Raw genomic sequence first — 24156 nt, 5'->3', positions numbered from 1 at the left:
TCAATTAATAATCTTTTCAAGTGTCAGTCTTGGTACACTTGAAGCATTAAGTAACATCAGCTGGCAGAGGATTTGGGTTATGGTGACTGTTTCCTCACCTGTAAATCGGTATGCATGACTAAGACGTGTAATATTAAATTCTGAAAATGTAAACATTATTCCTGCTCAGCCGTACTTTTCCTTAACTTACACCTGGATATCTCTTTGATTTTTTTATATATTAAAAACTCCATAGCTGTTTACATAATTACTTGCAGGTTATGCTTCAGTTTTATTTTGTGTGAAGTTGCATGTACTGAAAATCTAAACTGTCAAAACGCAAAAAATAGACAAATGCTGTAATAATTTATTATCCAATTTATTATACATTACCATGGTCTGTTAAGTACTTTCTATGCGTATGCAGTTTAAAAGATGGGAAAAAATGGTAAATGTTGCAAAGAAAAGATTTTTCTATCGCAAACTGAGCATTTGTTTTTTCATGCCACGTGCGTTTTTGAATGGAAACCAACTTTGTTTCTCTTATTCATAGATCTGCAGCCAGTGACGTACTCGGAGCCAGCCTTTTGGTGTTCTATAGCATATTACGAGTTAAATCAGCGCGTCGGAGAGACTTTTCATGCTTCTCAGCCCTCCTTGACTGTAGATGGGTTTACAGACCCCTCTAACTCTGAAAGGTTTTGTTTGGGCTTGCTGTCTAATGTTAACAGAAACGCAACAGTGGAAATGACCAGAAGACACATAGGTAAGTTTTCGGAATTGTTTTAATGAATCCTGCTCAAGTCCAATTTTGTTAATATGATTTAACATGTAAAGACTTCAGTGAATTGTCCATGGGTAAAACCAAGCTAATTTTCTGATAGCAGATGTAAAAGTAATGTCCATTTAGGTTATCTGTAGTAAAAGGAACTAGACTATAATTAGAGCTTACATTTCAGTTCACCGCCTTAAACTTCTCCAACTTATTTGGTTTAACAAAAGCTTAAAAAAATCTGTTAATGTAAACAAGGTTTGTACCTCTTAATTTCATGAACTGTTGATTTTTTTTTTGCCTGTTTTGAAACTGGAATACTTCTGACAGGCAATCAATCACGCATCGCAAAGACAGTTTTCTTTTCAAGCCAGTTCAAGCACTCATATTGGTTATTCTTACCGTGTAATATGAGAGATGTGCTGTCAGATATTCTGTATAGAATATCTCTGTTCTTGCGTTTTGCTCATTTTGATTTTGATTATTACAAAGGATCTTTAACCTGTAGAACATTGCATGCATTTCGCTTAATGGTAGAAGACAGAGAGCTTGAAAGCTGTATAGTTGAAAGAGAGATGTTATTGAAAATAAGCATCAACATCTTAAATGGTCTAGATGTAATACAAAAGCATGAGTTGCACTTAAGTTATAGAAGACTGCTTTTAAGCAGTAATTATGATTTTTCAGTGTGCTTTGGTCTTTACTTGAGTAAAAATAACATTGTTTTTCTTGTAATTAAAATGTGAGGTCTCATTGTGTTCCTACAGGGAGAGGTGTGAGACTTTACTACATTGGTGGTGAAGTTTTTGCCGAGTGTCTGAGTGACAGTGCTATTTTTGTTCAAAGTCCAAACTGCAACCAGAGATATGGATGGCATCCTGCAACTGTCTGTAAAATTCCACCAGGTGAGCACCTGCAACCATTAAAAAAACTGCAATTGTTTCTCTAGTCTTTCAAACTGTATGCTTCCATACAGTTTGAAATTCTAAAAGATTACTTCTAGTTGTATGTATTTGAGCATGCATATTGCATATGGTCAAGTATGGGCATATTGCATTGAAAACTCAATAATATTCCAGTGGCCTTAGATGGCTATAGACCCCTTTTTACAGGTGGTACCTCAAAACAGCTGAAATTAATGAGGAAAGCAACTATAAATATACTTCTCTGCATTTCTTAGTAAACGTAATTTATGAATAGCACAACTTGTGTGTTATTCTAATTCCGACCTTTCCGGATTTAGCTATTGGGGGGGTTTTGTAGCAGCTTCGTAAGGATATTTATCAGGTTAGGACAAATTAAATCAATCACATATTTGTCTAATAGGACAGTGAAATGCTGCTTGCTTTGAAGTACTGAAGTGGAGCAGTTTATAAGAGTAAAGTGTGATCCTGTACAACAGGGCTAAAAGTATGGGACTGAAGTGTTAAGTTTCACAGAGGCATTTTGCTAAATGTTTGCATTGTACAATAGCAGAAGGATGTATATCTTAAGGGTTAGGAGTCGGGGCTTGTAACTGGAAAGCTATGGGTTCAAATACTGGGTGACACTGCTGTTGTCCACATGAGCAAGATGGTTCCCTCAAATTGCTTTAGTAAAATGCCCTCTGTAGAAAATGGCACAAACGTAAGTTGCTATGGATAAAAAGATTCAGCTAAATCAATCATTCATCACTAAGAATTTGTTGATGCCCAGCATTTAGCCTCTGAGGAGAAAATATTCTAACTACTGCTTTGTAACGTTAGGTCATTGTATTTATATGTTGGTGTCTTGTAGTTTACATAGGCAGAGAAATAATTCAGATGGTTTCCTTATTCTGTTCTGTACTTTATTTGTGAAAGGAACACAGTTTTATTGAATAAAACACAAAATGGTCATGAGTTGGAAAGGAAAAATGAAGCAACTTTTCTGGTAGAACTTCATTAAATTAAGACCATTTTTCTTATTTTAAAATAAAATCCTTCAGTCGGTGAGGAGTCGAAGAGGGCTGTTGGTATTACTTTTTTTGAACAGTGTTTGAAACTTTCTGACATAGACCTATGGATATAGCACCCCTTTTCTATGTACAGGTATGTGTGTTAAAAAATTCTTTTCTCCTTTACAGGATGCAATCTTAAGATTTTCAACAATCAGGAATTTGCTGCACTACTTGCTCAGTCAGTCAACCAGGGCTTTGAGGCTGTGTACCAGTTAACCAGGATGTGCACCATCAGGATGAGCTTTGTTAAAGGATGGGGTGCAGAATACAGGTACGTTAGAGTACAGAAAGTTACAGTGTCTAGGTGGATACATTTCAAAGGTGTAATTACTTAAATTTTCCATATTATTTTTAAGATTCTGCTACAGCTTGAGCATGATAGTGTCAGCAGATGAGAGTAATCTTAGAGGCATGATATTCAATTAACTGTCTAGTTTAAAATCCCAGTCCTTGAGTCCCACACACCTGCTGGTGTTTATTCCATTTGAGATTTTGATTACATAATTGAACCCTTAATTGACCTGATTAATTTGAGCTCTAATCATTTTCTGCTCTTAAATTTGGGATTTGCCCTTAAGCTATTGTGTTTCACAAGTTACTTAACATTTTCAGCTTTTGAAGTGGGGGAAAATGACATTTTGCAGTCAGGCAGTTTGTTTTGGATTCAATTCACTAGAGATCAGATGGAACAAAAACATGTGGGTGTGGAGGTCATGAGGCAGCCTTAAATACTAAAACATGAGTTTAATTTTAAGGTTTTATAGGTGAGTATGCACCTTATGATAGTTGTATTTAGGAACATCTGGTTAATTGTAGGATGGCACAGTGACCAGCATTGCTGCTGTACAGTGCCGCGATCCTGGGTTCAATTCTGGAACTAGTATACTATCTGTGTGGAGTTTGTATGTTCTTCAATTGTTCACATAGGTGTCCTCCAGGTTCTTAGGTGTCCTCTCCCAGTCCAAGAAATGTCTGAGAAAATAGGCCCTAGTTGTGGATGTGTGGCTTTCTGAGTTTGTTTGCATGTCCCGCAGTGGACTGGAAGGGTGTATCCTGTCTTGTGCCCGCTACTTGCTAGGGCACAAGACAGGATAGTGGAAGATTCACAATTAAAAGGGTGAATATCTTATTTTCAGGCGACAGACTGTGACGAGCACTCCTTGCTGGATTGAGCTGCACTTGAACGGACCGCTTCAATGGCTGGATAAAGTGCTGACACAGATGGGCTCTCCTTCAGTCCGCTGCTCAAGCATGTCATAATAGCCCACCCCGACAGGGACGAACACAATGGAGTCTCCTGGGAAAAAAAAGAGAAGACTTGCTATAACCTGTCTTTCATAGTACTTGTGACCCCACAGACTTTTTCACTGTTAAAAACAGAAATGGCACTTGATGTCCCATCAGCTTAATGCACCTTGTTTAATTCTTTACCCCATACCCTAAATATTAAATGTGTTAGTCTTAGAAAATAAATATATCTTGACTTAGAAGTATGGGGATGGATTGTAGACAGGTGGGGAGGGGGGAGTAATACCAGAAGACATTTAACACTTGGCATAGCATTACAACGTTTTTTAAATGAGTGTAACATAAAACTAAATTTTGGCCGGAGAAAACGTATACTTGATCAATAATTCTGGTTCCCTTAAGAAAGCATTTCATTGTGCTTTCTGACCTCTCTCAGCTGTACCAAGTTAGTATTTTCTGGAAAAAAAATTCAGGATATTCAGGAAAAGAAGTATATTAGCCATTTTTTGTTACAAAAGGAATGCCAAATAAGAGGCTGAAATTTCTTGAGTTTTTTTTTCTTACCTTCTCCCCACTACTGGAGAATGTTGCCTTGTTAGTCCTGAGGTGTGCTGTTATAAGACATGCTTCATCTAATCTATGGAAAACAGGAATGTTAAAAATTACTGGGCATGCAGCTTTTCAGTATTTTTTTAAATGGGAATTGCCCTATTCCCTTCTCAACAAGTGCATCATGTGTGGACACTGCCCATGGTTCACTCCTGAAGGGCAAATCATTTCCACATTTACACTGCCTGTTTACATTCAGTACTGATTTTCTTTTGCTACGGAGGTTTAAAAAAAAAGATCATCAAGTGTCCTGACACCTCTGATTCCTTTCAAGTGTTTTTAGTATTGCAACTAAAGTGTGAAGGGTGGGTGAAGCACATAACGATGTGAACATCGTTACTTGCGGTGTATTTAAATTGGCCAGATTTTTCCTTTCCACTTCTCCATCTTTTTTTTTATTCTCTTGTATTTATATATCCTTTTAAAAAACTTTAGCTCGCATCCTTTTTATTAAAATTAAAAGTTTTTGACCACATCCTGTTTTTAAGGGAATGGAGTGAGTCCAGTAGCAAAATAATTGTGTAAGGATGAATCATCCTCAAGAAAAAGCTACTTGTGGGTTTCTCACAGTTTTTTACATTTGAATCACATCGCAGAACATGCTGCCTTAGTCAACACTTTCCCCACAATCTTGGAGTGCTAGATTTCAAGAAGCAATCGATGAAATTTTTAGTTAAATAGTTGAAGGGGTGCAATAAAATGTATTTCACCACTAGAACTTAAAAAATGCCTCTTACCTGAGCTTTTTATATATATATAATGACTTAACTGGGTCTTGTTTCCTTTGAAGTATGTTGCTACACAACTGGGTTCATTTTGGGCAATCTTTTGGTTTTGATTAACAATCTTCACAAAGTACATATGATGCTGGAGCATTGGGTGCTGAGTGGAAAGATAAATACAGAATTCTAGCAGTGTTCTGCCAGCTTGCATCAGGGTCGGGTGGGTAATAAGACCGCTATAGGGAGGGGGTAATGTAACTTGTGTATATATATATATTTAAAAATATGTACATCTTACTAACAACTCTGTGATCTAGCTGTCTGTCATTCTTTACTTGTTGTGGCAGTAGCAAGATTTTTAAATGTCTTTCCTCCCCTGCCCCCTTCCTTCTCATTGTTGGTTCCTATCTTATTACACTAGCAATTGTACTTTGTAAGTGCAACTAGTGATTAGCTTTGAGAACAAAAATGTGGCCAGTGTTATAGCTTTGAATCAGCAGTGGCAGTAGAGGCCAAGACAGAATATTCTGCTTGCCATAAAGGGTTGGGTGTGAAAATGATACCAAATAGAAATGAACATGGGCCAGACGAATATATATATATACGTTTTATTTTATTTTTTATTTTGGCAAAGCGTTTTAACAGTTGGTGAGCTTGTTTTACCAGTAGACAGATGTATTGGTAGAACATGTGAACTTCAGGCGATAAGCTTTCAGGCGTGTTGCATATGCAGACTTCATAAATACACTAATAAAGGTTTTAATTCTCATGACCTTGGTCTCAACTGAGTGTTCTCTGAAAAATACAAAACTTTGAAGAAGTTTAAATAAAAACAGTTTTTTCAACAAAGTATGGTTACTGGAGACAGTGCTCTATCTAATGTGGGTAGACAGATCCTGATCTCAAAAGGACGTATCATTTTCATTCCACCTGTAAATTAAAGTACTTGAAAGTGAAGTGTACTTGATTGCGCTTTTTGTCATTTTCTAAGTTGACCAAGTTTACTATTAGTCTAAAAATGTAAGACTGCACTTTACACAGTTTTGTAGGTACCAAGTCTTTCATGCTATGATGATTTTTTATATTTGTTCATTATTATATATGGTACCATGTAATAAAGACTGCAAAACACCAGGGTTAACCACATTTAGACATGGTTATAGGTTTGAGATATTTTATTTCTTGCCTTAATAGATACGTTGCATAAGCAATTGCATGTTTATATTTGCATGTTGCAAAGCAATTGCACAGCTTTGTTTTCCTTATTTGATTCTAACATCAATGTATAGATTTCATTACAAGGCACCAACTTTTTATAAATACACTTAATATTTCATTGCACAGTACTGTTAAACTGTCCACTATTGAAAAGCAAGCAGTTGTGAGTTCAGTAACCATTAATATAACATCTAAACAGAATATCTAAGAAGTAAATTGTACTGCAGATTATTCTACTGCAATGTTTCACAGCCCTGTGAGAGCTGAAAACGTACTTCTCAGTGACAAAAAAGAACTTGAATGATGAAATGACTTAAATATCCATTAAGGAACACCATCGAAGCACACAATATTTTCCAAAAGATTTATCTAGAGTTCAGTGTTTAATGAAATTTGGAGACTGTTCTCCCATTCCTACATGATATCCTTTGAAGTGCAACTGAAATATTTATTTAATAGGAGAGCGATTTGTACAACTCGCAATGTATGGTTTTTGCATGACGTCCAGTAATCAACAGTATTTACAACTGATTGGCTTCTGATGTTCCAGTGTTTCATCTGTAACCTGTAACACTACTATTCACGCACTGCCTTTAGTTGCCAAGAAACAGCACATTATTCTGGTATTTAGAAAATAAGTGAATTGCAAAACCAGGAATTTGTAAATCACATGTGATTTCCAGCAATGCTGTTATTAAAGATTTCCAGTATCCACAGACCAGATATTACGAGAAATTTAGTAAGTCCATCATTTCTTTCATCTCAATTTCTGATAAAGAACGATAGGAGATTTTCAGGCTTTCCAGATTGTTCAAAATTTGCATTGTTTTCTCTAAGTTAATCTGATTTAAAAATTGAAGTATTTGTAATTAATATTAATGTACGTTTGGTATGCTATGATCATGCTAAATTTTCTTAGTGAGATTTTCTTCTACAAATTTATTCATTTCGTGGGGAATCTATCTTATTAAATCTAGAACACTACAAGGTAAGGGAGCAAATTTAAAGTTTGTAAAATGCTAAACATGATTCAAACTGGTTTGAAACAAGATGTGGAATCTTTTAAGGCTCAAAAGGATTACTGTGGAATGCGGCCACAGGTAAGGTCCTGAAATCTTGCTGAAAAAGAAATGCCACTCTGGAGCTCCCTGTAGTCCTTTAATTCCAGCAGTGTATTATCTTGTCAATAATGGTACCAGGCTGTAAATATTCCTGCTCTGCAGACACCTGCTTTGAGCTACTGCTGACTTAAAAAAAATCAATAAGTAATCCTGCTGTCACAAGTGTGTGGACATCATCCAATGCAACATCCTAGAGTATATCTAGGATCCAAATCCAAGTGATATTTATATGAGAATTTACATATTTGACCCAGGCATTGAGACGGCTGTACTAAGTATATGCTTTATTAACACCTACATTATCTGTATTAAAAATTGTGACGGTCATCAAGTTCCTTAACTGTGGGGATCCCTAATGTTGCACCCGAATGGTTCGTGTCTCTACAGGTTTCAGTCCACCTGGGCTCACAGCAATCTGAATCCGCTCCTTATTTGCTTAATCAGATCTACAGTATAACACTTACAAAGATGTTACCTCGACCTTTTCCTGACATGCACTTTATCGTTTGAAGGCTTTCACAGTAAATTTCCGTAGCCTTATTCTAAATTAAAAAAAAAACATTGTAATATTTTTCAATCTGGTATTCTAATATTAGGTAGAACAATAGTGCGCTCTTGTGGTTGTTACAGTATGAAGAAGAAAATGTATGTACAATTGCAATGAATTAAGGCCACTAGAGGGAGGCAGAGATCATTAAATACAACGATCATCTAAACCTTTTTTACTGCAATTAGCATGGTGATTACAAACAGGACAACAACAAAATGGCTTCTTATGGAAGCAATTAAGTCATAAACCTAGCACAGTATTTAAATCACTACTGAAAATTGTACCAATTGGTTAGAATATGGAAAAGATCCTAGTAAGTAGAGGCTACATTTAAAGAGAAAGTCAATGTCAATAAAAATCACTGCTTGTGATACATAGTTATAAGTGTTTTTTTTTGTGGTGCGAATCCAGTGTAAGTTAATACATTATGAGTAGTTTAAATATTTTAACTACTACTGCTATTTCTGCTGCTTTTAGTTGATATTGGTTTGCAACTCATCCTCAATCTATTTAATGGGGACTTAATCGAGTTGTCCTCAGTGATAACGTTTATAAATCTAAAACTCAAGCATTGATACTTTCCTATAATATAATTCTTGGTCAATTAACAGATTGTCATTTTCGACATCCTCTAGTGTTTTCCACTTGTATAACAACTTTGTTTTTAATACAGCTCATCTTGTCATAAAGCAATTTTTCATTCACACTGATCAGAACCTTCCAAAACTTGATCATAACTAAAAGTGAACATCGAGTGTCATAGTGGCGTATATATTACATTTACCAAACTTACTGTAAGTTAAGGTGTGTTGTAATACTCGTCACTTAATCGCTAGCTCCCGTTGCGTGGTACTATATTTACAATTTTAAAAAATGTGATTACTTAATTGACAAGAGTTCCCCATCATTCAACCCCCATTGTTCTCTATTCTCCGATCCCATAATCTCATATACCTTTAATTAATGCATAAAAATAAACTAGCAACAAATTAAAAAATAATCGGTTTGTGAGACGCTCAGTGGATGGATGAGACATGATGGCTATTGAAATGGTTTCTCATCGGTAATGTTTTGCATTCTGTGCATTTCCAACATCATCTGCAAAATAGTGCGTGCATTATTCTATGTAGGGTGTATGGACAGGTCCATTGGTCTGAATTTGAGTTTTTCTTTATGGTGTAATTGATTGATTTATTTAATTGATAGTGATTGTTTTTCATGTTTGTAAAAAATGTGGATTGTCATTCAGTAATAGATGTTGTTTTAAAATATGTGATTTAACATAGAAAAACAAATTCCACCAATACATATATACAAGAATATAATGAATCGAGATAACGTTGGAATCCGGGTGAATTAAAATGGGAAAGTTTTCGTACCCAACAGGACCTAATTTTATAGTTCTCGTAGCCAGTCAACATACAGAGGGATTTTCTAGTCCCTTGCAAAATAGATGTGGAGAAACGATTATAAAGCTAATTGAAAGAGTTTAACATTCCAGAACTTGGAACACGACCTGTCCGTCAGAGAAGAAATTAAATCATGACGAGCTTTCAGAATAAAATTCGATCTTCCAGACAGAAGCTAATGCGCCACGGAAATGCAAGAAAGGGCTTTGTTAATTTTTAGAGCATAAGGAAGAATCACCATCATGTATAAGTTATAACTCCTAATTAAAACATTGTCATAACCTATACTTGACCTGGCAGAGACAACAATAGCTTCTCCGGCCTCCTTTGTATCGTGCCTTCTGTCTTGACTAGAGTCAAATGTTGGATGTCAGTGGAAGGCACGTTGCTAGCCCTTTTGGCAAAGCTGAAGTCTTGTAACCCGAGCACTCGACCCCACCGAAAATTAATTAGTCCCAAATGAGTTTTCCACTCACCGTAGTCGCCCACAAAAGACTGGGCACTCAAGAACACAAGTCGTACAGTCACCCATGACTCGGCTCTCAAGAAACCTCAGAAGAAATGTCCCTTTTAGGTCTTTGAAGTGATCAGTTACCGAAACTAGATTATTGTAGTGTAAAAGTCAAAACAGTGTCCTCTCTTCCACTGGAAAATGTATTTAGTCATCCGTCTCCCCCAAGAAACATCTTCTATAGGCGCCCGATGTTGAAATAGAAATTGATCAAACATTAAAAGAATAATCATAGAACTGCTAAAATATTAGTCCTGGTAATGGGAGTAATATGGAATAACAGAATTCTAACACAGAGTGCTTAATTTTGCTACCGAAACTAACTTGTGTTAAATTAGAGCAATCAACACGGTTCTGGGATTCTTGCATTGAAGAAATGAATGACGCTCTACACTAGTACGTAAGCTTCTTTGATTTTATTTCGAATAATTTATATTGTACTTTGATACTAAAAAGTATCAAAGTACAATACATTTTATATATTTGATACTGAATCAAAATTTAAATAACACACAAGCATTATTAACAAGTACGCTTTATTTGTTCAGCGACCTACTTGTAAAATATAAATTGTAAAAAATACACTTTCACATGTTTTTTTCTTATAATAAATTATTCGTTTCGTTACTTCTGTGAGTTATGTTAAATGCTATGTTTATTAAATATCAATTTGTGTAGTAATCGTAAAGAAAATATTTTAATAGAATCGGGTGATAGTGAATACGGGGCAGGCTAAAACCCGCTTGACATTTCCACAGATATTAGCAATAGTGATCATATTACCAACCTGCATTTCTTGTACCTAACACTAGGTGGCAGAAGCGCAGGGCGAATCGCACAAAAAACAGGATACATCTGTGTCTGAGCAGTGATTGTATTACGCTCTTCATTCTTAGGGTGATTTAAAGCAATTAAACAGATAATTATTGCCGTCGTAATGAGTACTTTTCTTAGCGAATTAGGTTGCCTTTTATTAGAAGCAGCTTGCAGTTGCCAGTTTCTTGTCCCAATCTACTGCGAGATGTACAGGCAGAGTCTACAACAGATCTCCGCGTTATTTGACCCAGCGCCCCAGGAGTGTCAGGCTCACTTTAAGATCACGGAGCCCAATGACCCATTTGAGTTAATTAAAGCCTGTTTTTTTCTTCCTAGTTTTTAAATGAAACGTTTTCCAAATGAGGGGTAAGAGTGTTAACATATGTCTGTTTTTTTCTATGAAAGCAGATGTTCTCAAACTTGCACTGGGGTCTGTTTTGTCAGTGTTGCCATTTTAGGAAACTATGAAATAGGTGAGGGTTCTTATTAGTGCCCCTAAACTGCAAATTAATTGCAACACGTAATGGACTCATAAATTGAATGTGACCCCCTTTTCTAAATAGATTAAATGTTATAATTATCAGGAGAGAATTGCAACTAAAATGCCTGAAAACGATTCTTGGGTAATATTTAATGAATAAAATAATCCCGTATTCTCAGAAATCTGTCATTGTCTGTTGTTCTAGTTCCCAATATGAAAAGAATGATTTCATTGATAAAACTGATAAAAAAGCCTTATCAACTTCTTAGGAGCTAATAGCTCAAAGAATAGACTGTTGAATTGGTTGGTATTATATGTATATAAAAAGTGAACATATGTTTTTGATGTTTTGAACACCAGATATTCAGGTTTAATTGTGACTTAACCTTGCTGTCAAGGTACAACAACAATATTATTATTTATTGTTGATAATACAACTGTAGATAATGAAGGGTGTAGGCTATCTATATTTGTCTTTAAAAAATCTGTCACTGTGCTTTTAATTGTTGTACCCAAGTGTACAGTAAATTTGAGGTTAGGCTTTTCACTTTGAATAGTTATTCCTACTTTATTTAGGGTAATCTTTGGTCTAATTTCCTTTATTTGAAATACGTAAGTACAGATGTAACTCAATTGTTGGTGTTTGATTAGCTTAAAAAAGGGGCTTCTCACAAACGGTTTTAAGATTCTGAATGTTCTCAGTATACCGTCACCCTTGTTTAGATGACTTTGAAATTATACAGTATGAATAGCAGTGTACCATCTTATATCTTTGATCCTACAGCTTCAGATGGATGGATTCATTAAATACTGTGCTGCTCACAATATCTTTTCTGGAGCATAATCTGGAATTTGTGAGGCCTTCTAAGGACAGAACAGGTATCCTCCACTGCTTCCTTCCGAGCGACAGAGACTTGGGCCTTGTTCACTGGCAGCCCAGCAACAAAATCGATTATTTTCAAACTGTAGTGTATTCAAAGAGGAACTGTCGTCCCAACACTGTGGTGAAAATGATCCATTATGTCTATTAGCCAACAGCAAGTATTGACTTATCAGTACTCAAAAAAATAGAAACAGTCTTTCTAAGATGTTACTTCTGAGCAGTATATTTCACAGTGAATGTTCCAGTGACCGCATTCATGAGAGAACCAACTGGACTGAAAGAGAAAACAAGGAGCTATTGAAGAAATTATTTTCCAAGTGATTCGAACAAAGTTCCAATCAACTCAACAACTGAGATGTATTCTAACAAACCCTAGCTAAATAAACTTCAAAGACAAGTCTACTTAGGTTGTTCCTCTGGTATAGGGCACCATAGGGACTAACCTGTTGACTGAGCTTCTTAATTGTGAAGTAAAGCCACTTTGCTCAGTGGTAAGCTCCTTCTTCAAGAAGCAGTTCAGCCCATGTTTCTTCTAACATGCACTTTCTTTTGGTTGAAAGCATCTTTTGTCATGTGTCAAAAATGGCTTTGCAATGATGCAGTGAGTCCAGGACTGCTTGAGCTTTCAGGGGCTCAAAGAAGCCTCATTATCCAGCTTTACTCAAAGGTAACACCCAAGTGGTTCAGCATACCATTTTTTTCCACCTAAAGAATTAAATGGAAAAAAACTGTTACATTTAATAATTGATGTGCTGCATTTCAATCAATGTTACAACAGAGCGAGGCTAATTAAAGGTTCCATCAGATTCCCTGTAGTAATTTACTGACTGGAAAAAAGTAAATTTTTTCACCTTTTTTTAATACAGGGGATTCTCTATTTCAGGCACCAGATATGGCGAACTGTTCTGTCCCTTGTTCTCCTGAGGCGTGAGACTAAATGCAATTAATACCTCTGCTTTACTGGCTGCTAATTATTAAATGAAAAAAAATAGATCCTTTTTACACCAGACTAATTTAAAGTTCACAGATTATCATTTTAATTAATTAAATAAGAATGCACACTTTAAGCAGGACTAACAGTATTTGCATATAGGTAATAATTATAGCTCGACAAGGATATAACTGATACCCTGGCTTCTTTCAAAAAATGCTTGGATAGGATACTTGGATAATTTATCTACTAAAAACCAAATTAGCTGGATGAGCTGAATTGTTTGTAACTTTTCTTATGTCTATTCTAGACAGACTAACTTGGAAATGTGCCCAGTTTGGGAATATGAAAACATCTTTGGTTGATACAAATGTTAAAGTTACATAACCGAGAGGACAAATACAGATTCGTATATAGACAACTTTTTAAGCATTAAACATATACAGTGTTGCTTCATGGAAAGTAAAATGTAACTGGGCCTCTGTGTGTAACATTTATTAAACTGCAAAATTACGTTTGTTTGAATACAGAATCAAAACGAGACACCTTGCCTGTGGATGAACATTCATGGTGTGTACCTCAAAACCCTGTGGAGAAGCCATTTCTGATTGGGAATAATGTGAGCCTCATCTCCAACGATCAATAAAATCCATCCTAAAAGGAAGACATTTTCACAGGTCTTTAAATGAATTCTTAACAAGAGATGGATTTTTCCAAACATTTCAAAATGTTTGAAAGGCCCACTGTCAGAGGCAAACTGGATATATGTAACAGATGTTCAAGTTTTAAAAGTAAAACGCATGCATTTCTCATTGATAAAGGTCAGTGTAAAAAGTTGTGTAAATAATTGCAGTTCCATTATATTCCTGTACTTTGGTTCTATATTAAAAACTTATCATTGTCTCATTTTAGAAAGTTGCTGGTGACAGTTCTTTATATGTTATATGCTGTATTCCTGTAGTTTTGGAGGGACTGCTGGACATGTCCAGCACTGTAAACTTTCAGGCTCATTTTCAATGGGCAACCACAATGGCCCATGGTAAGTTTTATGTTTTTACCATTGACCACTAAATAGGACAGGCTTAGAAATGATCTCACTCAGTGTTGTGACCATTCAAATGATGAAACTGCACCAGTTATCTTTGATACACATGCAACTTTTATTGCTGCTCAATTTAATATTGCTTTCTTCACCTGGTTTTTCAGAATTCCTATGACATCCAAGGGTCAGCTGAATGCTTATGCTGACATGAAACTATATACAGTAGTCTTTGATATTAAGGGTTTTGTTTAGTTTCTTTTGTGTTCCCCCCCAAAAAAATCCATCCATTTTCTTTTATTTGATCAAAATTCAAAGACTCAGGGGAGCTGGAGTAAGCAAGGGGCAGAAGCCAGGATACACCCTAAACAAGATCCAGGTCTAATGCAGGGCACACAGACAAAGGCATGCATGCACTCACACCAGAGCCAACTTTCTCAAAAGCCAATTAACCTATGAGTGTGTCTTTGGACCATGAGAGCAAAACAGGGCACCTAGAGGAAACCCGTACGAACATGGGGAGAACATAAAAACTCCATGTCGTTAGCACCCCAGGTCTGGAATTGAACCCAGAGCTCCAACACAATGATAACCCCTTCACCACTGTGCTATCCTTCTGGAAATGTATTTCACTTAAACTACTTACACATGCACGAACCTGAAAAACTTTTGTAGGGTTCTATTATGGGATGATTCTCTGTATTGGCTAGGGTGAATTGAAAAAAAAAGATAGGAAGGTGTATGAGCCTGTTGAGCATGGGTAATTTCATTGTAAATGTATGTGTAAGCATCAATGGACTTGAAAACAAGACAGGATTTATTTTATTTAAAACAGAACAGTTTTTCAAAATATACCAAATCATTTTTAAAATATACCGAAATTGCTTAAAGGTCTTTTAATGTGCTCTTTAAATTAGATTAAAAACTGATACTGAGATATGTGAGTGTACATCAAGGTTCCAAATTAATATCAGTTTAATGAAAATTATAATTTAGCTTGTTATAGTAGATCAGGCTTTAGCTAAGGGGTTCTGTGTTGTGTATTAGAGACAAGGGTCTGAGAAACCCACACTCTACAAAGTTTTCTGGCAGATGAAAGGAACTGTCAACTGAGTTTTGAAAGATCTCTGTTAATTCTGTCTATGGGAAATGAATTCTTTTCCAGCAATAGAAGAATCCGGCAATCATGATGGCATAAAGACCTTCACACTAACACTTTGAAATCAATTTTCAAACTAAAAGTACAATATACAGTATCTTTGGAGATAACAAGGCTATGTTTGTTTGAGCAAGGAAAACTCTGGTTAAACGTATCATCACTTATTACCACCATGATGTGCAGCTCTAGCCTGGATGGTGCGCCAGAACGCTCCTCACACATCAGCTATTAGTGGGGAGGAGAACAGAGTAATAAAGCAAATTCATAGATGGGTTATTGATGATTATTAGGAGGCCATGATTGGTAAGGGCCAATGGGAAATCTGGCCAGGACACTGGGGTTACACCCCTACACTTTTCAAGAAATGCCCTGGGATTTTTAATGACCACAGAGAGTCAAGACCTCAGTTTTATGTCTCATCCAAAGGACTATAGTAAAGTATCCCTGTCACTATACTGGGGCATTAGGACCCACATAGACTGCAAGATGAGTGTCCCCTGATGGCCCCACTAACACCTCTTCCAGCAGCAACCTTAGTTTTTCCCAGGAAATCTCCCATCCAGGTACTGACCAGGCTCACACCTGCTTAGCATCAGTGGGTTGCCAGTTGTGAGTTGCAGGGTGATATTGCTGCTGGCGCGATATGCAGAATATCCCTTTTGATTACTCACTACGTGATGTAAGAAACTCCATACAGCTCAATGTTTCATCTCTTTAACAGAGATTTTAAAAGAAAACCACAAAAAGCCTTGTCCAAAGTTTCTTATCTGCAACTGTGCCAGGATAAAAATTAAAGCCATTAAGTTTTGCAAGAACCAATTTGAAAAATTTGGCAATGAGAATGAACTTTCAAGAATATTGCTTTCTAGAGAGCTGTTTTGTCTTGATTTGTTTTGGTACTGCATTTGAAAAATAGATTACCCCAGTCTTCCTTTTAATGCTGCACATTTAATTTAAGTTGAAAAGTGCAAATCCATTTTTAAGAGTTCAAGTCATCAGATTCAAAATAAGAATGGAGGCAGGATGACCTGTTGCTTTTAGGGATCCTGTTTCAAAGTAGGGCAGGAAATAAAAAAACAGATTACACTGATGTTTAGGGGTTGATATAAAAGAAATAGACAAAGGGTTCTTAAGATGGTACACTCCATTGATGAAATGAAAGAGGTCTGTGTTTCATTCTATTAAAGAAATACTTAAAAATATTTTTTTGTTTAATTGCCTCTCAGGAAAAAAAAGACAGCGTTAGGTTTCCTGTTGCAACTAAATGGAAAACAAAGTATGTGCTGGCAAAATAAGACATGAAAGGATTGGGTAGCAGGAGAGTGTGAATAAAACTCTGGTGGTCTCAGGTGCTGGAAGATACACCCATTACACTCTGAGTATTAAGGAACAGGTTTTCTATTAACCTGACAGCTCTTCTCTTTGCTTTGATGAGATTGGCTCTTTTTTAAAAATCTCAAAATTAAAAGACAGGTAATGAAAAAAACCTAAAGAACCCTTTGCACACTGCAATATTAAATATAAATTAGTTGTGCATTCCCATTGTTTCCAAAATATGGGCTGTGCACAATAACCCTGACTCTTTTTAAAATGTCTACTCTTTTGTCCATTGCTTACTTGATTAAACAGCTCTGTGATTCAAGGATGATTTTTTTCAAAAGAGAAGTCCATCCTCTTTATTTACAAACTGCGGCAGTGACAAAGGTCATTGCCAAAGGTCAGGGGGGATGACTAGAACAGTGGATTTTAAAAGAGAAACATGTTTATAACATCGTATGGTATAAAGCCGTTTGGGAAATTACATGACATGACATGACATATTCATAACATATTGTTGGGGTACCTTCATTGTGAATACCCTTTTCATCCCTTTTATGTATTTCACAAACAATATGGGGAGTGGATGAGTACGGCATAAGGCTGTTTAGGCTTCCACACTTCTTTGAGTTTGCTTGGCGAAACCAATTATTAGGATTGTAGCAAACAGAATTCTATTTTCAAGGTCATGAAGCATTTTGAAATACATTGTCTGTAAACCCACCACGTTATTTCATATCCTAACGTAGTTTTATATTGAAATCAATAATTGTGTATGGTCTATTCCAGGTGTGGTCATCCTTGACATCTGGCTTCCTAACAATTCCAAGTTCCTGGTCCAGCTAATCCGTAAATATCAATGTGGAGCATCTGGGTTAATTAAACAAGCAAGGACCAATGTAGGTTCTTGAAAACTTCAAAGTCCTGTAATAGTGTTGAGTGGAGGTACCAAGGTTACTCCTGGTCTCTACAGTTCAAAATAAGCAGACGTTTTTTTTACTGTAAATAACTGCTTTTCTACTTACATTGAAAGAATACTACAGGAAAGGCCATGGCCAACACTTTTTATCTACATTGGAAGAATAAAAATGAAAGTTATAAAGTCAAGATGCTATCCTCCTTTGTGGCAAAAATATGATATAGCGGCTTTATCATTTGGCTGCATTTGTATAATAAAGAACCAAATGTGGTATTCCTTGACAAAACCAAGCAAATAGCAAATAATGTAATTATATTTGGAATCATCATATTTGCTGTACCATTTCCTCCAGTTTGGGTGACCAATTGTCAATCAACTTGGCTTACCTTGTGACCCTTGTACCTTCATGGATGGGTTGATTGTCTGTGTGCTTCTGTAATTTACCTTTGTCTTCATCCTAAACGTCAGGGTGTATCCACAGAAGAGAGAGGACTGGACTGAAGTCGAGGACTGATGCAGCTCTCAGTGAAAGCCCTGCAAGGTCCTTGGTACCCCAAAAATCATAGGTATTCTCTAGCTGATGAATAAAAAACTAAGGCTAAACTGGCTAACTCAAGTCTACTTAATTCTTCTAGTGTTTGGATAGCTGTTCATTGCTTACTGACAGAATCCCAGTCACAGCTGGCTGATGTTCACACACACAAATACATATATACATACTTATACATATGTATGTATAAGTAAAAATGGTTAAAGCAAACATAGAGTTTTAATTCTGCTTTGCATAAACTAAGTCAAAGTAAGCAGCCATAGACTGCTGTTTCACCCTTATTAAGGTTCATCAGCATGATACAGCTGACTTTGACTAATGTAATGGATTTATATGAGGCTTATGAATTTAGGGTTATGTTGTATTCTAAGTACACGGTTAAGATCATTAAGATTGTTCTGATACTCAACATGGTTAAATTGTGAGGGATAATTGTTACTGTATTCACATTCTCATACCATCTGTTTGCTTTTAGAGATGTTGCTTGAAGATATGCATATATCACCTTATATACTGTATGTGGTTGTGCGCCTGTTGGAATTTGAAAACAGCTGCTCCTAGGGTCTGAGCATACGTAACCCCATTCTCTAGACAGCAGTGAGCTCTACTAAGCTAAAAGAGAGTCTTCTGTCATGGGAGAACTGTATCCTGTTTAGGTTACTAGAGGGTGACATCACCTTCTGTATCAGACTCTTAGATACTGAGCCATATTACATATCAATATAGCTGCACAACAATGTACAAAGCAAAACTGACAAACAAGGTAAAGCTTATGCATTATATACAAGGTTTTAAATACAAAGAAAGGTAAAAGTTTAGTTCCCTTTCTATGTAGTTGAAGAAATTAATTTGAAACCATTTTTTACTCATTGAATAATAAAACATTTGTTTTTTGGTATGTGGACATATACACTTATATAGTGCTTTTCTGGACACTCAACTCAAAGTGCTTTACAGTTAATGGGGACTCCCCTCCACCACCACCAATGTGTAGCATCCACCTAAATGCATTTAAATGCTTTTAATGTTAAACTCTTAAAAACAGGTCAATAAGAAACATATAATATAACTCACTGTAAAGAGAACTGTCCAGATATGTATAAGACTATGCAAAATGTATAGCTGTCCAGAAAAAAAAATCATCAAAGGGCTGCTTCAGCACCATTGTGCTGGAAGAATGCCAGAAAGCCTTAGATATAATTACAAGTTAAAACATTCATGTCACTGAAGACGTTATTTAGACAATGAAAATGAGGGGTGAAGTAATCTGTGCCATCATTTGGACAGCTATTAACACACTGCTGTTAAACAGAATAAGCCCACACTGAGAGAATTGTTACAAATATCATATTAACTAGAGTCACATAATTAGACATGCAGAATCTTAGGATACATTCATTATCCAAAGTCACTTTCAAACACCCACCACTCTTTCTACAGTTTCACAGTGGGGCCCACACCAGAACCTTCACAGGAACAACATTAAAGCAAGTCAAAGACGAATACGAAATTTCACTGCTTTGATTCATGCACAACACATGTACCCATTTTGTCTTTATGCATCATCATCTACTTAGGCTTTTCCCCATTCCAGAAGGCTCTTCTTTCACTCTGATCCAGGGCTTGGAGCCCTGTCACTGCTTCAAAGCTCAGAAGAATCAACTTAATTTATTTTGCTCCTGGATCTCAGCTGAAACCACCACTGCTAATGACTGTGGCCTCACTGTAGTGTTCCATCCTGTCTATTTGAGCTGGCCTAGGTCATATAAAGGTTAATAAAGACATAGTAGTTGATGTAGCAGATTATGTGTTGGGTGAGAACCTTGTGGTTAGCGTTATGGTGAGAGTTAGTTTGAGTGTTTTCTTATACTGTAATAATATTTATTTGGAGGTATTCAAGAATTGAATCGTTCTCTCACAGCCTATATTTTGTGTTTAAACACACAAGTTACCACCTGAAAGTTCAATGAATGATCACATAATACACAATGAAATGAGAGAACACTTTTTTAAAATGATGCCACTTCATGCTTTCAACAGCTGCAAGTTTCATGTATGGTGCTCCAGTGACATCGTTTTTACGATGATTACTGATTGCTATGAATTGCCCTTTTCTTACAGAGCGCATACGCACCGGGAAAAGTGCCTATCACCTGGAGCAGAGCGAGCTCATTCCTGATTGAGAACGAGCGGGGACCGGAAGCAGCTGAGATCCACAAGACTCAGGCGAACACCCCCAAGGAAGGGGTTAAAGAAGCTGGAGCCCACTGCTCAGGTCCAGGGTGAAAGTTATGAAAGATTGGTGGACTGTAATGGTGTGCAGAGCACGGAGATGCCCGCCAGCAATTCGCAGTGTCCTCTCCGCTAGAAAGGGATGCAGCATCCCGCGCTAGCTTTATTGATGCTCTTGCCTCAGGGACCATGCTGGATAATGGATGTGGGATGCAGGCCGTGCTTTGTCATCAAACGAGTGGTCTGAAAGATGGGCAGCAGGAATATTATCAGTCATCTGTTGATCAAGATGTAATACTACTGTACTACTGCTTCTTTCTTTTGGTTCTTTTTTTTTTGCTTTTGTTTTAACAATGTCCTGTTAATGGCTTTTTTTTCCAGCAGATGGCTAAAACCATTGACCCTCTTAATGCTGATGCAAGGAAATCAGAACCTCACCGGCTTCTATAGTTTCAACCTGCCCAGCCTGTAGCTGCATGCAGTTTCCTTCTCTCCAGTGTTCTGGTGTCAAACACAATGTCTTAACATACATCAGTGGCTCACTTGGTTATGGTGTATCACTAGTCCTGTAATGGATGTGGTTTTGTGGGGTTTTGTGGTAAGACAGAACAATGTGTGTTTGAATTCTTCACACATTGTGGTCAGCACATTACCAGTGTCTGGACTTAAGTACTACTACCTGAGCAGGTTCACCTTTTGACATTAAAAGCCTCTTTCACTTGCCATGTTGTTATTGTATTATTAGTGTACAGTATTAAAGGGGAGAATGTGAAGAGAGAATTTGCCTCGTTCATTGTTTTTTTTTTTATTTCACAAGATTGACATAATTTACTGAACATCAATTCATTTTAAATGTAGGGTTATAGCTGTGTTAGTATAATTGACAACACTTTCTGATCTTGGCTTCTCACAGCAGCAGTAAAAAGAGATCTGATTGGCTGACCTTACTAGATCTAAAACTGTGATGCATTTAGAGCCTCAAATACTTCTCGTTCTTGGACTACCTTAAAATTACTCAGGTGGAGATCACAACAGTTGTATTTTGCACTTCCTGTAATTCTAATCAGTAGTTGAAGACAGCACACATGCTAATTTCATCTGCTGTATTTCTAGTAATATGAAAAAGTCAGAAAGGATGAAAAGCTGATCTTATTTAACAGATAATCTATAAAAGTTAGAAACCTTTTCTGCTCATATTAATCTTTCCTTAAAGTCAGAAAAGGGGTTCAATGACTAAAGGTCTTAAAATCTGAACCTATGGCTTGTTCACATACTTGGGATTTGGAAAACACTTCATTAAAAAAGAACATATTATACAGTATTTGAAATATTTTTGATGACAAAAGTAATCCAAACATTTGGTTATGTTTTACATTTATAAGAATCAATTTATGCATCCTAAATAAAAAAAACACCCAATTAATCATAAACAAGCAGTGTAGTTTGGTATTATTTGGCAAATATGAAAAATATAAAAAGACAAATATGTGAAAGTGATATTAAGTAAAATTCTGAGAAGCCATAGATACCAAGTCATGGGCAATAGTTACATGTAGCAGAACACAAAAACCTAAAAAAGAAATTATCTCTCCTACATACAGTACACAAATATAATCTAATGATGGTGAATGACAGTGCCTAGTTAAACAAATGTACTAGACAACAGGAAACAAGAGTTCTCTTATGGGCAGTGATTAATGATACATTATAATAAGTGTTCTGATAGTGTATGTGCTAAAAGACACTTTGTTCTGTTTTGAAGGATAAATGATAAGGAAATCAGGTAGGGAGGCATAAGGGAGTTAAAAAAAAAGGTTAAAGGCTTTGATGGCAAAAGAGACAGTCAGGAAATGTTTCTACTGTATCATATATTGATCTGTATTAATTATTTTGCTTTGTAATTGTCTTGAATTGTTTTGAATTGGAAAGAACATTTTTATAAGCCAAATGAGGCTTACTTTGTTTGTCTGCTCTTACCTATGGTTCCAAGTCCAGAGCTTGATACATGGAGAGGATTTCTGTTTTTTAACTGTAAAGCATGTCCAAGCATTAAGCAAATTTCCTGCTCCTGGTTTGAGGTTTGCCTGTGTCACTTGCCCTGATAATGCAGTATAAAAAATTTGAATTAATCGTATTAGTTCTATGTCATTAACTGTAGAGTGATCACTAAGGTTTTGCCAGTCTACGGCATTCATGTTTGGTAAGGTCTACCAGCAGTAAAGAATGACAGGTGGAGTTTTGCATTCAAAATTCAAATTCATTCTCAAATCAAGAACTAATACATACTGTAGGCCTTGCATTTAGGCAGAGGTCACTGAGCTTTGGCACTTGCAAAGGTTTTATAAAAAATAGAAGACCAACTTTAAAGACAGGGAACTTGAATGACCTAAACAAAACTTCTCATTCTAGTTTTTACATTACATGAACTTCCATTCCCCTTCACAGCTCTTTAACTGTGGCACAACAGGACGTAAGAAATGGAATCTGTAGGAACAGACTGGCCAATGTAATGCTAAGATGTTAAGGTCTCTTAAGGACTTTTTAGATTTATTATGCACAGTATAGTCCATGCACATTCATGTTAGCTTTCCACAGATTGCCTGTTTCTTGGCATAGTGCATATTTATAGAAATTGCCTTTTGAAATGGATAAATCCGAGTCGAGCAGAGCATTAAGCATTTCTTTCAGATATGCACCTCTGTCACCTGGGTCTGAGCAATATTTGCTTTACAGTGTAACGCTATCTATCTATTAGACCAGGAACTTCTTTTTATGTACGACCCTGGTAGCTGACCTATTGTAAACACAGTGTCATGTTTAGCCTTTTTAAATAGCATGGTCCTCATGAATGTTTTATAGTGGGGTAAATATCATATGGCGTTCACTTATTTACATCCGTACAGGAGCGCTGAAGCCTTGTCGGCATGAAATATTAATAATAATTTTAGCGAAAGTATGCCTTTGTCAATATTGTAGTCACCATGGATCCTGGGTATCACACATCCCCCCAGCCACAGCAGGGCTCTGGGTTCTGTGTTTTTATGGATGTGGGGAAAGGATGGTTACACTGAATTACATTTGGAGGATACTATTTTATGCTTATTAATTTTGAGTTTGTTCTGTATTTGAGGTTGAAGAAAATTTCATTTTTATTTGACTTTTTTTAATTGAGAAGGTAGAGAGATGAAGTGAGGTGTTACTTTATTTGATATTTTAGATGATCTCAAACCTTTTCTAAAGGGATTTTTTAAAGGGGTGGGTAGGTAATTATTTCTCTAAAATGAATTAAACTACAAAATATAATCCAGAAAAGAAAAGATGCCGGAGGACTGTGCTTTAAACCTATGAATTTAGTTGGTGACAAACAGATCCTTTTTTTAAATGCTAATGGTATGATATACTTTGGAGGGAATAACATTATATTTTATTTTATGGTGTGGCTTGGAAAAATAAAACCATCTGATTAGCTGAACAACACCATGTGACCTTGGGGCTCATAGAGTGTACACTGTTGATGGCTTCTTTGTCACATTGTATAATTTGCTCTGCAGCACAATGTTCTAAATTATATAACTGCTATTGCTTTTTCGCCCATTACAGGTATAATCTACGTTCGCGAGATTAACAGGTATAGAATATATATGTTTCAGATGTTTCTGGTCTCGTTAACAGGTAACCATGCTAAATGCAATACTCCATGTTGAAAATAAAA

The 24156-nt window shown here is 36.3% G+C and overlaps 1 protein-coding gene across 4 annotated transcripts in view; it reads left to right on the top strand.

The window, feature by feature from the left end:
- The window catches only part of smad2 (SMAD family member 2), a 33608-nt gene extending 27528 nt beyond the window's left edge, over positions 1 to 6080 (top strand). For all 4 annotated transcript variants that reach the window (XM_069186958.1, XM_006627240.3, XM_015340246.2 and 1 more), the window contains 4 exons: positions 533 to 745; positions 1519 to 1656; positions 2856 to 3000; positions 3866 to 6080. In XM_069186958.1, coding sequence (XP_069043059.1) covers positions 533 to 745; positions 1519 to 1656; positions 2856 to 3000; positions 3866 to 3989 — 620 coding nt within the window. In that variant the 3' untranslated portion in view covers positions 3990 to 6080. The remainder of the gene's footprint in view (positions 1 to 532; positions 746 to 1518; positions 1657 to 2855; positions 3001 to 3865) is intronic.
- The last annotated feature ends 18076 nt before the right edge of the window (positions 6081 to 24156 follow it).

This window comes from Lepisosteus oculatus, chromosome 3 (assembly GCF_040954835.1).
Source record: "Lepisosteus oculatus isolate fLepOcu1 chromosome 3, fLepOcu1.hap2, whole genome shotgun sequence".
Lineage (NCBI taxonomy): Eukaryota > Metazoa > Chordata > Actinopteri > Semionotiformes > Lepisosteidae > Lepisosteus > Lepisosteus oculatus.
This window is presented reverse-complemented; position numbering and strand designations above follow the sequence as displayed.